The sequence below is a fragment of the Rhinolophus sinicus genome, chromosome 16, assembly GCF_057876585.1.
Source record: "Rhinolophus sinicus isolate RSI-liver-muscle chromosome 16, RSI-T2T, whole genome shotgun sequence".
Taxonomy (NCBI): domain Eukaryota; kingdom Metazoa; phylum Chordata; class Mammalia; order Chiroptera; family Rhinolophidae; genus Rhinolophus; species Rhinolophus sinicus.
Window position 1 is genome coordinate 130,902,501 of NC_142516.1, and position 12,789 is coordinate 130,915,289.

The window sequence follows — 12,789 nt, forward strand, 5'->3', positions numbered from 1 at the left end:
TTTTCTAAAACTCAGAGGGTCCAGTCAGCATGGTGTGGTAAGTTCTAACTTTCTTGTGTCTTTCTCGGTGGTAATTCAAGACCATCATCACCAGACGTGGAGGCTAGTTTAGACTTTCCTGATTGCCTGCTCATGGGCAAGGCATTTAATGTCTCTATACCTCGATTTCCTTATCAATATAAAATGGTTTCAATCATATTTTATCTACGTCATAGTATTATTATAAATTTCAAATGTAATAAGTAAAGGCATTCTGTAACTATGAGGAAGGATTATAATTTCAGCAGGATATGAAACCAGATAAGGAACTAAAAAGCAACATAAAATTGCTAAATCTTTCCTTCTTCTTTTTCTCTCAAAAAAAGTAATCACCTGAAAAATCTTGAGTAATCACCTAAAAATCAATTTGTAATCTTTTTTTCTTTGTTCATGTATCTTGACAGAAAAAGCATAAGAACTTGTTCCCAGAGCAGAAAAACGCAGGCTGCTCCCAATCCTGATCATTACAATAATAATGTCAGTTTGAAGGGTCTGGGACTAAGAGTACATGAGAAAGGCGTGATGAAGACTGTGGAATTGAGTTAAAAAGCTGTGCAAAAGACCTGTAAAATGCAAACCCAGTAAAATTCACCTCATGAAATACTGAATGAGCAACTTCAGGGTTCCCTGGGTTGGACCAAGTGGAGTGATTTGGGGCTGATTTATCAACAAACGTAAAAAAAAGATTACTTTCTCTGAGATCCAGCTCACACTCAATTCCTTTCTGTTGCTTATAGAAACTCATCTTGTCAAAGATCGTCAGTAATAAACATTTTAAAAGTCTCCACCTCCATGGAGTGTTTCGTGACCGTATAGAAATGCTGCTTTCAGCACAGACGATTGTGGGGCAAGTGTTGGTAAGTACATTTTCACTGTCACCTTGCTAACAAACTTTCGCCATGATGAGCATGATTACAGTCAGTAAATATAATTGTATCACCCAGGTAAGCATCTAATGTTCCCTGGCGGACTTATCTAAAATATTACTGCCTCCCAACCACTGTCACCGGGTCTACTCTTTCTATCCATTATTTTGCTTGCTTTTTCTTTGGAGTGAATATAATTACTTAGCATTATATTTTATATTTGTTGTTAGCCTATCTTCCAGAAGAAAAGCTTTATTAGGGCTAAGGTGGTATGCATTTTGTTCTCCTTGTATGGGTGTCTGGCATATAGTAAATGTTCAAGAAATGTTGTTGGTTGGCGTATTATCTGGCCTGAAATGTATAGCTATTTTCCCCTCCTTTAAATTCAATAGCCTCTTTTCTTCATTATACAAACGAATCTTTTTTGCTCTTCTATGATATTTATCATTTTACTTTCTATTTTAATCTGGGTAACTTGGACATATTAAAGCTCAATCCAGACATCACGTCCTTGGGGAAATCTTACCTTATCTCCACATTCGGCTAAAAGTCAGTCTCTAAGTTTCTGTCATGTGCATTGAACACTGTTATTAAAATTATCTGTGCATATGCCTCTCTCCCCAGCGTACTGTGAGCTCCTTGAAAGAATAGATTATGCCATGGAAAATTTTATATTCTATTGTCTGGAAATAGCAGATGCTCTACAAATGAATATTGCACTGATCATCATTTCAGTTGTATAGTTTGATTTGAAAAATTTAAAAATCAGAATCTGTAATTTGAGAGTATACTGCCATCAGATGGTGGTATGGTGGAAGTAGACGTGTGAGCTAGAGTTTATCCTCTACCTTTTTGTTTATTAGTGAAAACATTGCTCTTTTCCAATTAATGTTGTTTAATTCAGATATAATTAATTTTTAAAACTTATTTGGAAATATGTAAGTAAAATTGCTTTGATAAAGTTTGCAGGGAATGTTGAGTCATCTGGAAATGTGCCTCTCCTTTCTCTTCTGTGTCAATTTTTGCTCTTCTTTTCTGAAATTCCTGTCAGTATGACCTGTTAGACAAGGATTTTGTGATTCTTTCTGATTATAGCAGAGATTTCTTGGTTATGATCTCTTCAAATGTTCAAATCATGTTTGACTGTATGACGATAATACTGGAAATAAAGTATTAAAGTCACTGAGTTGAGGCAGAAGAGAACTTATACCATCTATCAAATTTCCTCTTTTTATAAGGACACCAGTCATATTGGATCAGAGTCCATCCTCATGACCTTTTCTTAACCTGACTACATCTGCAAAGGCCCTATTTCCAAACAAGATCACTTTCTGAGGTACTGAAGTTTGGGACTTCAACTTATGTTTTGGGGGACACAATTCAACACATAACCATTGTAATGATCAATATAACCAACCTCAACCAAGATATGACGTAATGAACATCATTATATCAAATATGTAACTTCAAGATAATTAATAAATGAAAAATGTAAGACATTAAAATGTACTAAAAACACATAGGTAGTAGGAACTTTTAGTTCACTTATCTCATATCAGGACATACGAAATAGAAAAATAATCATAATCATGATCATAAATAAGACCGCAGTAGCTTAATTAATGAGAAATGATTGAAATGATCAAACTCCATATGCTGTGAACAGAAATTAAACTTACAAGTGTCTATGGAATATTTGTAAAAATTTAGCATATATTGGGCCACAAAAAATATCCCAATTATAAAATATACAAAGTACAGAGAGGTGACAATAACTGAACAGAGTGCAATGAATAGGTGAAAATAATTTAAAAACTCAGGGAAAAAAGAATCAAAAACAAAGATCTTACAGCTAAGAATTTTTAAATTTCTCTTTAATGACTCAGAGAAATCAAAATAACAATTGCAGTATATTTCAAGTGTAAAGATAATGAAAACACCACATATCACCTGCACCTAAATTATAAGTTAGGAGTGGTTCTGGGTTAAATGCATAATAATAAAAACTTATTTAGATAAAAAGTAACCAAAATCATTGAATTAAGTATCAATCTCAAAAAGTTAGAGAAAACACATTATTAAATTTAAGCAGAGTATAAAGAGTCAGAAATTAATGAATTATAAAACAGCTGATTATTTGAAACAAACTATAAAATAGAGAAAGCAATAACTAGCCTAAACAAGGATAAGAGGGAAAAAAACATAAATACATATGAAATAAGACATTACAATGAGAAAATAAGTACAGATAAAAAGGAATTTGAAAGATAAATTTGCAATTAAATTTGAAAAATGGATGATTCGTTAGGACAATATAAATTACTAAAACTGACCATAAAAGAAAGAAACTTAAACAGACCAAATATCTGGAAGAAGTAAAGATGTTGTCAAAGACCTATATTATCGTCACCAAAACCACCCCTTCTCCTACAGCAAGGCCTAATGAAGCAAATCTTCAATGAGTGAATTTCTCTGATGCTAATTAAACAGTCCCAGGACATAGAAAATAAAATAAAGAAAACACTCACTTTTCATTTTCAATGAGGGCACACACAGTATCTATATCAAAACTTCCAAATATAGCAAATCAAAAATATCTACAGACTAATGTCCTTAATACTTTGGGGGAGGATTCATGGCCAACCACCCAATGCAAGAAGAAGAAAAGTAAGGGGGAGGAACACTAGGAGAGGAAGGTGAAAAAGGCAAAAAGAAAAAGGAGGAGGGAACAAAAAAAAAAGATGGAAAATGAGGAGAAGAAAAATTCCGATAATCAAAGGGAAAAAAATATTATCTTCAAAACAGGATACCTTCTAGAGATTCGAAAACATGGCAAAGTATTAATCACCTCTATGGGCTTGTTGTTTTCATTATCACAAGGCATGGTTTTACAATTATCTGTGGGAGATTTTTCTTCTTAATTTAGTTCCAAATATCGTCCTAGACCTAAACAATATATTGTTGGGGGGGGGGAGGGGTATATGCTGTTAATTGTATAATGAGCTATGTTTCTCTGTTGCTATGATGGCTAGAACATTTAGAATCAAAATTGTGGTTCATCATTAGTAAATGTATCTATTTTTTTTTCAGGTAATATAGCACTTTATGTGTCTTGATATTCTGTCTTAACTCCTTTCTGTAAATATGCAATCTTTTCTATAATTGTGTAATCCCTTCTGTAGATAAGAAAATAAACCCTTAGCTAGAGCAATAGTTGCCAATCTTAGTATGCAGAACAACTAAATGAACAAGGAAGCATCACAATTCATTTGGAAATGAGAAAGAATATTTCAAAAATGATACTGGGAAAATTGACTAAATAAAAATTTGTTTTACTAGGTTTTGTTAATTTTTGTGATGTAATGCTGTTTCTAGGGAAAGAAAAGAAAAACATAAAACATACTAGAAATCATCAGTCTCTTACATCATGCTTTATGTTAATATTAAAATTAAAATTGTCTATGTTAAAAATGAGATTATATTAAAAAACCTTTTGTACCACCTTGAGATGTATCTTCATCTATTTTTTCCATTTCATTATTTCATATTTTATATTTAACATACCATCAAGTATCAGGAATTAATTTTTTATATAGTATGAGACTATGCTTTAGTTTACAGATCTTTATCATACGAATAAAGAAAAGGCTGGTAGGAAATACAATATTCACAATAATTGTTTCTGGATGATTACATTGTCTTTTTGTGAACACGGTAAAATATTCAAAAAGTATTAAAGAGTACATAGGAAAAAATTAGGTTTTTTCTTACCCCATCTCCATGCACTGTTTCTTCCTTCCAACCTGCAGATTCTCAACATTGTAGGACACATTTTCTTTAAGTGTTTAGGCAACTTAAGACAGCTCTTCTCCCCCAATTAGTTGTGTAAAATTTAAATTTTGAAATAATAAAATGCATTATTCTTTGTAGCAGTTATTTATGTATTGTAGTAAAATGAATGACTAATGGAGCCACTGGAGGTAAAATAAGATCTGAATTCAGGTTAGTCCACTGATCTTGTGTCTTCAAATTGGAAGAAGGGGGAGGGTGTTCCAAAAGATTTCCAAAGGGCCAGCAGGGACCTGGTAGAAAGGGCCACTCTTGCGGATGGGTCCCACCCAGGCTCATAGTTTTTCATGTTTAGTGGAAGGTAGTGTAGGAGTTTTGTTCCACAGTTGCCTGTTCCTCTGCAGAAGAAAAGCGGTACTTCTCAAACTACTTCCTTTTCACAGCTTCCTGACTCTTTGCCATGAGGATCCTGGCCAATAATTTTTTTCCCTCCCAGACTGGTCACTAAGTCTTCAAACAGACACTTTACGTATTTTCATCGCTGGGGTAGTGATGAGCTGAATCTTCCTGAGGTCTCGCTCATACTTCCTTCTGAGTCAGTTCTGCCATTGGGCTTCGGGTTCTATTCCTCGTCTGCCTGGGGTCTCTCTGTTCAGGACCCTGGCGGCGCCACCTGGCATGGCTCAGCCTGGAAGGAGCAGGACTGCATTGCGCATGCCCAGCGACAGGTCCCACGATGCGTGCGCAGACTTCGCCTTGACCATTCGTGTCAGCTGACCTCATCTTTCTAGCTTCTTCAGGTGATTTGATTTATAAAGATCTTCCTAACTCAGGGTACTACTTTGGCCATATCACATAGACTTTGGCAAGTAAAGTTCTTATGTTTATTAATGCATAATTGATCTTTAGGTTGTTTTAAATTTAAATTTAAATTACTTGAGACATGATCTATTGAGAGGAATGTAGTGTGCTTTTATTTTCTTCTGGATAGAGTGGCTATCTTTTTTACTTTGGTAAAATTTATGGACCAAGAATATCACAGCCTTAATGATTTCTAGTTTATGGAATTTATGGGGAAATTCTTTGTTGCCTAGTACATGATCAATTTTTATTACTACTTAATGGACTTATTGAAGAATATGTGCAGTATTATCTATTTGATATCTAAGCACTATTAATTATGTTATACGTATTTTCCATATTCTTAATTATTTGCTGAGTGATTGAAAGGGGCAGGTCAAAAATTTTTCATTTATGATTTTATAGTTTTATCAAATGTCTTGCATTTCCAACAGATTTGGAATTATGTATTTTATATAACATCAATTAGTTACCTATAACGACCTCTTGGCTGATTGTGCCTTTAATCAATATGAAATATCCATTTTTGTCACATTTAGTGGTTCCTCTTTTTTTTATTTTGGCTGGAATATTTTAGAATGTAACATTGTTTTTATTTTACTCATACTTCATTGGGATGTCTTTGCCCAGTTCTCTTTCAATCTTTCTGTCAAACATATCTCTTATAAACTTATGTAGTTGGATTTTGTCCTTTTATCAACTTAAAAATATATGTATTTGTTAATTACTGGGGAATTTAATTATTCTCCTTATGGTGATCTATTTTATTGGTCCTTATAATATTTAGAGATTGAATTTGCTGCATAATAGAATGTCTAATGTCAGTCGCCTAAAAAAAAACAAATGCAATATCTATTAGTTAAAAAGGAGAGAATGGGTATTCAGTTGACAAGTAAAAGCTGTCACAGTCTTAGTTTCTTATCTTACTGGAGAGGAAACATTACATGATAAATGTAAATTTTGAGAGACATGGACTCAAACATTGGCTCCTCCATTTCCTACTGTTAATCTTGGAGAAGTTAATTTTTGTAAATTGGATTTCATTCATATAATGTGAGTAACATCCTGTAAAGTATTGTAGGAAGAATGATATGTTATATGATGATACATGTAAACCAATCAGAGTATATTAAGCACTGATCTTTGGCTGACATTTCCATTTCTGATTTGTTTCTTGTTATTACTTTCATTTATTTTCTTGCATCTTTGACTTGAATAATTCCATTTTTAATAGCATATCATAGTTACCTTAGGTAAGTCTAAGTCAAAACAAACTTTCTATTATATATTTCTCCATGTATCTCTGCATGTTTTATATCTATATTCTGTTCTTGCATGGGATCTTTGGTATGTCTTTCCTCCACACCACCCCTCCTTCCTTCCAGAAACTGTTGGACTAATCTGAACACTCAGTTCTAGGTTATAATTGTGGTTTACTTGTTTGCTTTTATATATATATACCTTTTATTCTTATATTTGTTTTAGGGTTAAAAATTACACTATTTTTACCTTTCCTTAGGTACCACTTTTTCTCACATAACACATTTTATCTTTCTGAATTTTTTTTTGTTGTTGTTGAGTGTGTCCCTTATTCATTCGCAAGGGAAAGTGTGGATAGTATACATTTTGAATGCTTGAACATCCCAAAGTGATTCTTATCTTGCTCTCAGTAATGAAGAACAAACAACCCAATTGAAAAATGGGCAGACGACCTGAAGAGTCATTTCTCCAAAGAGGATATACAAATGGCAAATAGACATATGAAAAAATGCTCAACATCACTAATCATCAGAGAAATGCAAATAAAAACCACAATGAGATATCACCTCACCCAGTTAGAATGGCTATCATCAACAAGACAAATAGTAACAAGTGTTGGAGAGGCTGTGGAGAGAAATGAACCCTCATACACTGTTGGTGGGAATGCAGACTGGTGCAGCCGCTATGGAGAGCAGTGTGGAGGTTCCTCAAAAAATTAAAAATAGAATTACCATATGACCCAGCAATCCCTCTCCTGGATATCTACCCAAAAATCTGAAAATAGTTACCCATAAAGACACGTGTGCTCCAATGTTCATTGCAGCTTTATTTACAGTGGCCAAGATATGGAAACAACCAAAATGTCCTTCGATAGATGAATAGATAAAGAAGTTGTGGTATATATACACAGTGGAATACTATTTGACAGTAAGAAAAGATGAAACAGGACCATTTGTGACAACATGGATGGATCTTGAGATTATACTGCTAAGAGAAATAAGTCAGACAGAAAAAGCAAAGAACCATATGATTTCACTGATACGTAGTATGTAAACCAAAAACAACAAAAGAACAAGACAAACAAGAAACAAAAACTCATAGACACAGACAATAGTTTAGTGGTTACCAGAGGGTAAGGGGAAAGGAGGGTGGTAGATGAGGGTAAAGGGAATCAAATATATGGTGATGGAAGGAGAACTGACTCTGGGTGGTGAACACACAATGGGATTTATAGATGATGTAATACAGAATTGTACACCTGAAATCTATGTAACTTTATTAACAATTGTCACCCCAATAAACTTTAATTAAAAGAAAAAGAAAGAAAGAAATGAAGAACAGTTTAGCTGGGTATAGAGTTCTTGGCTTGTAATCCTTTTTTGTCTAAAATCTCTATAAATGCTGTTTCTTTTTCTTCTCCTTTTTTTTTTTTTTGACATTCCATATTAATTTCAAGTGTATAGCATAGTGGTGGGGCATTTATATACTTTAAGAATTGATCCCTCTGACTAGTCTAGTACCCACCTGGCAGTATACATAGTTATTACCATATTATTGACTATATCCCTTGTGCTTTACTTTACCTCCCTATGACTACATAGTAACAACCAATTTGTATTTTTTAATCCCTTCTCCCTTTTCACCCACCACTCCAACCCCCACATGAGGTAACTATCAAAATGTTCTCAATATCTATGTTTTTTTTTTCCTATTTTGTTTGTTTGTTTATTCTGTTCTTTAGATTCTACTTATAAGTGAAATTGCTTTACATCTGTCTTTCTCTGTCTGACATACTCTACTCGGTGCAATACCCTCCAGGTCCATACATACCACACAGATGGCAAGAAGCCATTCCCTTCCATGGCTTAGCAATATTCCATTGTATATGTACTACCTCCTCTTTATCCATTCCTCCATCAACAGACACCCAGCCTGCTTCTACATGTTGGCCATTGTAAACAATGCAACAATGAACATATGGATGCACACGTCCCCTTGAAGTAGCATTTTGGGTGTCTTTGAATAAATACCCAGAAGTGGAATTACTGGGTCCTTCGTTGTCTCTTGATACAGCCTTTGTTTTAAAGTCTATTTTGTCTGGTATAAGTATTGCTACTCCATATTTTTGTTTGTTTGTTTCCATTTTCATGAAATATCCTTTTCTATATATAACTTTACTTTCAGTCTGTGTGTTTCTTTCGTTCAGAAGTGAGTCTCTTGTAGGCAGCATATGTAAGGGTCTTCTCTTCTAATCTGTTCAGCCATTCTATCTTTTGATTGGAGAATTTAGTCCATTTATATTTAAAGCAATTGTTGATAGATATGTAGTTATTGCCATTTTATTATTCACATCTTTTTTTTTTTCCATCTTAAAGAATTCCCTCTAACATTCCTTGCAATACTGGTTTGGTGGTGATGAACTCCTTGAGCTTTTCCTTGTCTGGGAAGTTCTTTATCTGTCCTTTGATGTTAAATGATAGGTTGCTGGGTAGAGTAATCTTGGTTGTAGGTCCTAAGTTTTCTTCACTTTGAATATTTCATGCCAATCCCTTCTGGTCTGCAAAGTTTCTTGAGAAACCAGCTGACAGTCTCATGGGAGCTCCCTTGTCGGTAACAAACTGCTTTTCTCTTGGTGCTTTTAAGATTCTCTCTTTGTCTTTAACCTTTGGCATTTAATTATGATGTATCTTGGTGTGGGCGTCTTTGGGTTTATCTTGTTTGGGACTCTATACTTCCTGGGTTTGCAGGAACTTCACCAGGGAGTTTTAGGGAAGTTTTTCATCATTATTTCTTCAAATAGGTTTTTAGTTCTTTGCTGTCTCTCTTCCCCTTTTGGTACCCCTCTGATGCAAATGTTGGTATGCTTGATGTTGTCCCAGAGGTACCTTAAACTAGCCTCATTTTTGTGGATACTTTGTTATTTTCCATTTTGCTGTTCTTTTTGGATGTTTTCTGCTACCTTATCTTCTAAATTACTGACTTGATCCTCTGCTTCATCTAACCTACTTGATTCCCTCTAATATAATCTTCATTTCAGTTATTATATTCCTTATTTCTGACTGGATTTTTTTATGGTTTCTATCTCCATGTGTATGTTTCTTATCTCTTTGTTAAAGTTATCTCTGAGATCACTGAGCATCCTATTACCAGTGTTAGGAACTTTGTGTCTGGTATATTGCTTGTCTCCATTTCGTTTAGTTCTTTTTCTGGAGCTTTGTTCTATTATTTTATTGGGGATATGTTTCCTTGTTTCCCCACTTTGGCTGCCTCCCTGTGTTTGTTTCTATGTATTAGTTTGGGGGGGGTCTTACGTCTCCCAGTCTTAGTAGAGTGGCCTTATGTAGTAGGTGTGCTGTGGGGCCCAGTGGTGTAATCTCCTTAGTCATCTTAGCTGGGTGCTCCAGGTGAGCTGTGTGTATCATCCTGTTGCAGTTGTGCCCTGGTTGTTGATTGTACATCTATGGAAGGGATTGACCCTCAGGCTGATTGGTTGTGTGGACTGGCCATGATTACAGTGAAGGAGCTATGGTGCAGGGGGCTGACCCTCTGGAGCAGGATTCACTTTAGCAGAGCTCTGGTGCCTGTCCAGCCTGGTTTTTGAGTGTGTCATCCTTGCAGGCAGACTGGTGATGATCCAGCTTGGTCAGAAGCTGGCTACCAGGTGTGCCAGCCACAGAGACTCCTGAGAGGGCCCCCACTACAGGCCAAATTTGGCTGCAGCCTATGCCCTGCCTGGGACCTCTTGTTATGAACCACAAAGTAATCTTCAGATGGCCACCACCTGTGCTGGGCTTGTGCCTCAAGAAGCCAAGCCGTGACCCAAAGCCAGCTGCCACTAGTGCTGGGTTTAGGGCTGTTCAGCAAGAGGTATGGGACACACCAAGGCCAGATCAGATGTTGCTTGTTTGGGGTTTGTGACTCTTTACAAAATTTCAGGAAAGTCCTCAGTATGCACTAAAATAGGCTGTTTGTATAGAAAAGCCACTGGAAGTGGCTTGAGTGTGCCAGAAAGTTGGGTGGGGTGGGGTCTCAGTGAATCACCAGGGCAGGGCTATCAAATAGTGTTAGCCATGTTAATGGAGACTCAGATATGACCGCTCCTATGTCTGCACACTGGCACAGAGGAGGCCTCAACAAAGGTACAATGGATTCAGCCAGCATTTCTGTCTGTGAGAATGCTGCCCCTCCAGCCCTTGTCCAAAGCCAGACATCTCAGTTTGTTCGCATGTGTCTCTGGCACCTTTCGAGTTGTCGCTGCAGTGCTGGAGCTCAGAGTGAGTGAGTCCATCAGCGAGTAAGTCTGTATGTGGGCCCTTTAAGGGGAGCACCTAGGACTCTAGCCACTCCCTGTCTCACTCAGACACAATATTTGCTGGTTTTTATAGCCAGAAGTTATGGGGACTTCTCTCCCTTTTACTTGAACCCTTGGCTGGGAAGCTCAGTGTGGGATTAGGACCCCTTGCTGCTCCCAGGGGGACTATTGCAGCCAAGATATGCCTTCCAATTTATAATGGCCACACCTTTCAACATCTCTGCTCCTCCTATCAGTCTCAAGGTGACTTCGTATGTATGTGCTTAGAAGTAGGACTTCAGTTCAGCTAAATTTTAGGCAATTCTCAATGATGGCTGTTCTGTAGCTTAGTTGTAATATTAATGTGGTTGTGAGAGAAGGAAAACCCAGTTTTTACCTATTCCACCATCTTGACAAGAAATCCCTGTAAGCGCTCTTTCAGTGTCTTCTAGCACTTAAGGCCACGTGCTAGATACTAAGGTGTCTTAGCTCCAAATTCAAGCTGTCTTCTGCCTTGTGATGTGAGGCCAGGACTCAGCAATTACATGTCTCTTGCCAGCTCTCTGATGCTCATAGTTAGGCTCTGCTAACAGTGGGTACAAGAGGAGAAAGGAAGCCTATAGGACGAGAAGTGAACAGCCCATTCTGTGTTTTGCATCTGTATTTTCAACCTCACCTAGTCAATAGCTGTTTGCTCCTGTAAACGTACTTAGATCCTGTTTCTAGTTTCTTCCCCACACTGCCAGGACCAGGCTCACAGCATCTCTTCAGAAGTACCATTACCAGCCAAGCCAGGGTCCCTCCTCCCAGGTCTGAATCGCAACTCCAAATGACGCCTCTTGTAAGGTGTGAAATGTTGATAATCCTGACCTCTTTTTGTTGATCGCCCAGCCAGTGTTGGGGTGCAGCTTCTTGTAGTGACAACCTCTGTGCTACCCCCATATTCCCTTTATGCCTTTTAAATCCTCCAATACTATTTAACAGATTTTTAGAATCTCACTAGCTACACTGCTTACAATTTTTAAAAGTTTAGTTACATAGTCTATGTTAATTCTTTCATCAGAGGTTATTTCATCTATTTTGCCTAACCGATGCTCCTGTTTTCTTACACTTCCTGTATAACTGTCTTCCCATATAACTTTCTTACACTTCCCATGTAACAGATAATTTTCCATTATCTGCTAATATTCATAAATGAAGATTTGGAGTATTCATAATGTCCCTTGTTAACTATGTTAGCCTCTGTTTGTATTTTGAAGACACCCATAGCTATCTACTAACTATACAGGGGGTTTGAAGCCCCACTGCGAAATTCAACGTCTCAATTTACTGGTGTGTTTTTCCACAAAGACAAACCTGGAGTATAGCCAACAACTCTGCAGACAAGGCTCACTCTGGATGAGTTCTCAAGTTTTTCAGTTTGTTTTTCTCTGGACCACTTTCCAAGGTGCTTCTGAGAAAAGAAATGTTGCTGCTAGCTAAGAAGTTCCTCCTTAGCAAGTGCTTGGCTTCCGTGTCTCCTTTAGGGCCCTCTGGCTTTGTGGCTCCATTTTCAATCTATACCTCAGGTGGAGAGCTTTCTACACCTGCCAAACAGCCAGCACTTCTAGATTTTGTGCCACCAATGCAAGAGAAATGTACAGGTCCTTTCAGACTTACATGTATCTCCTATTTCTGCTTGAC

General features: G+C 36.7%; 1 protein-coding gene across 1 annotated transcript in view; it reads left to right on the forward strand.

The window, feature by feature from the left end:
• The window catches only part of KCNU1 (potassium calcium-activated channel subfamily U member 1), a 119,587-nt gene that overhangs the window by 2,036 nt on the left and 104,762 nt on the right, over positions 1-12,789 (forward strand). The window contains exon 2 of the mRNA XM_074331502.2: positions 777-896. Coding sequence (XP_074187603.2) covers positions 777-896 — 120 coding nt within the window. The remainder of the gene's footprint in view (positions 1-776; positions 897-12,789) is intronic.